Source organism: Trachypithecus francoisi, unplaced genomic scaffold (genome assembly GCF_009764315.1).
Source record: "Trachypithecus francoisi isolate TF-2019V2 unplaced genomic scaffold, Tfra_2.0 Lachesis_group10, whole genome shotgun sequence".
NCBI lineage: Eukaryota > Metazoa > Chordata > Mammalia > Primates > Cercopithecidae > Trachypithecus > Trachypithecus francoisi.
Window position 1 is genome coordinate 35,776,942 of NW_022681455.1, and position 2,919 is coordinate 35,779,860.

Here is a 2,919-nt window from a genome sequence, read left to right on the forward strand (position 1 = left end):
ATAAGATGTACTTCTGTAGTCATGCCTGATATGTCTATGTATTTATGGGTGATGTGCACAATGTTTCACTACTGAAAATAAACAAAAGAGCTCTAATTGGCTTAAGAAAATAAAAGCACTTGAATCGAACACTTTATCAGGAAAAAAGAAAAGACTGGTCAAATGCTGTTTCAAGTTTATGTAATGTCAGTAAAATCTTTAATAAATAAGCTAGCTTCAAAATTATTATTAATGTTGGGATTATGACATTAATCCCAACATTAGTAATGAGCCACCGCGCGTGAGCCACCGCGCCCAGCCACTTTTCTTACTATTAAAAACAACCTGAGCCGGGCACAGTGGCTCACACCTGTAATCCCAACACTTTGGGAGGCCGAGGCGGGCAGATCACTTAAGGTCAGGAGTTTGAGACCAGCCTGACTAACATAATGAAACCCCATCTCTACTAAAAATACAAAAATTAGCCGGGCATGGTGGCACATGCCTGTAATCCCAGTTACTTGGGAGGCTGAGGCAGGAGAATCGCTTGAACCTGGGAGGCGGAGGTTGCAGTGAGCCAAGACTGTGCCATTGCACTCAAGCCTGGGCATCAAGAGTGAAACTTCGTGTCAAACAATAACAACAACAACAAACAAACAACAACCTTACTGGCCAGGCGCAGCTGTAATCCCAGCACTTTGGGAGGCCAAGGTGGAAGGATCACCTGAGGTCGGGAGTTTGAGACCAGCCTGACCAACATGGAGAAACCCCGTCTCTACTAAAAATACAAAATTAGCTGGGTGTGGCGGCCATGCCTGTAATCGGGAAGCTGAGGCAGGAGAATGACTTGAACCAGGAAGGCGGAGGTTGTGGTGAGCCAAGATCACGCCACTGCACTCCAGCCTGGGCAACAAGAGCAAAACTCCGTATCAAAGAACAAAAAACAAAACAAAACAAAACAGAAAACTAGCCGGGCGTGGTGGTGCATGCCTGTAATCCCAGCTACTTGGGAGGCTGAGACAGGAGGATTGCTTGAACCAGGGAGATGGAGGTTGTGGTGAGCTGAGATCGTGCCATTGCACTCCAGCTTGGGCAACAAGAGCGAAACTCCATCTCAAAAATAAATAAATAAATATAAAAATAAAATAAAATTGTACATACATCATCCAGTCATGTAAAGGAGTATGTTCAGAAGAGGGAAACTGCAGGGACTAAAGTGGTAATAACAGTAATCACCAACATTTTTGAGTACTTTCTCTTTTTTTGTTAAAGCCAGACTGGAGTACAGTGGTGTGATCTTGGTTAACTGCAGCCTCGACCTCCTGGGCTCCAGTGATTCTCCCACCTCAACCTTCCAAGTAGCTGTGACTACAGGCGGGCACCACCATGCCTGGCTATGCCTGGGTAAGCTGTGTATTTTTTGTAGAGACAGGAGTCTTGCTATGTTGCCCAGGCTAGTCTAGAATTCCTGAGCTCAAGTGATCTCACTGCCTGGCCTCCCAAAGTGCTGGGATTAGAGACCACTAATGTGCCTTTGAGCACTTAAAAAAAAAATTATTATTATTATGTTTTGAGATGGAGTTTTGCTCTTGTTGCCCAGGCTGGAATGCAATGGTGTGATCTAGGCTCACTGCCACCTTTGCCTCGCAGGTTCAAGCGATTCTCCTGTCTCAGCCTCCCGAGTAGCTGGGAATACAGGCATCTGCCACTATGCCTGGCTAATTTTTGACATTTTTAGTACAGACCGGGTTTCACAATGTTGGTCAGACTGGTCTTAAACTCCTGACCTCAGGTGATCCGCCGGACTTGGCTTCCCAAAGTGATGGAATTACGGTCATGAGCCACCATACCCAGCCCTTTGAGCACTTTTATGTGTGCCCTGGGCTAAAGATTTTATACATGTATTTTACTTAGCCGTTGTGTGATCGATACCATCATTTCCTGCATTTAATAGATGGAGAAACTGAGGCTTAGGAAGAAAGGTTAAGTCCATGGATGGTTACTTAGTAAGTAGCTCATTCAAATCCAGGCCTGTTGAACACCAAAGTCCTTGTTTTTAAGAATGTGTTGTCTTTCCGTAGCTCCTGACGTTGGTGTTATGATTTTTATTCTTTTGTGTATACTTTCCTGAATTTTCCTAATTCTTTTTTCGTTTTTTCTTTTTTCAATTTTATGACTTTATTTGATGTATTTGACCATCAGCGATTAGTTCTCATCCACATTGACTGTCTGTAGATTTTTGAAAGTGGTAACAGGTACATAGGTAACCAAAGTATAGAGCTTATTTGGTGAATCTTCATCCTCATTACGTTTTCTGGACAGCCGCACACGGATTCGGTATGGGACATTCCTTATTCCTTTGGCCCAGACAGCTTTGTTGAGCCTGGTATCAATGCACACATCTGGAGTTCCCATCTCCTTCATGGCAAATTTCCGAATCTCTTTGAGTGCCCGAGGGGCACGCTTCTTGAAGCCCACTCCATGGGTGCGCTTGTGAATGTTGATGGTGTATTCTCGGGTCACCACTTCGTTGATGGCAGAATGGCCCTTTTTCTTCTCGCCACCCTTCTTTGCGGGAGCCATTCTGCCGGGTCCAAGTTGGAAAGGAAGCTTTTTTTTTTTTTTTGAGACAGAGTCTTGTTCTGTTGCCCAGGCTGGAGTGCTGCGATCTCAGCTCACAGCAAGCTCCCCCTCCCGAGTTCGCACCATTCTCCTGCCTCAGCCTTCCCAGCAGCTGGGACAACAGGTGCATGCCGCCACGCCCGGCTAATTTTTTTGTATTTTTAGTAGAGACGGGGTTTCAGTGCGTTAGCCAGGATGGTCTCCATCTCCTGACCTCGTGATCTGCCCACCCTTGCCTCCCAAAGTGCTGGGATTACAGTCGTGAGCCACCGCGCCCGGCGGAATTTTCCTAGTTCTTTACACTAGCCTTGTATTTAC

General features: G+C 45.6%; 1 protein-coding gene across 1 annotated transcript; it reads right to left on the minus strand.

The window, feature by feature from the left end:
• Window positions 1-2,131: 2,131 nt before the first annotated feature.
• Window positions 2,132-2,595, minus strand: LOC117087115 (60S ribosomal protein L31-like). The gene has a single exon (XM_033216940.1). It carries the CDS (start codon window positions 2,560-2,562, stop codon window positions 2,185-2,187), a length of 378 nt encoding a protein of 125 aa, XP_033072831.1. The 5' UTR covers window positions 2,563-2,595; the 3' UTR covers window positions 2,132-2,184.
• Between the last annotated feature and the right edge of the window lie 324 nt (window positions 2,596-2,919).

Coding starts and splice junctions, on each gene's coding strand:
- LOC117087115 (XM_033216940.1), bottom strand. CDS start 2,562: ATGGCTCCCGCAAAGAAGGGTGGCGAGAAGAAAAAGGGCCATTCTGCC.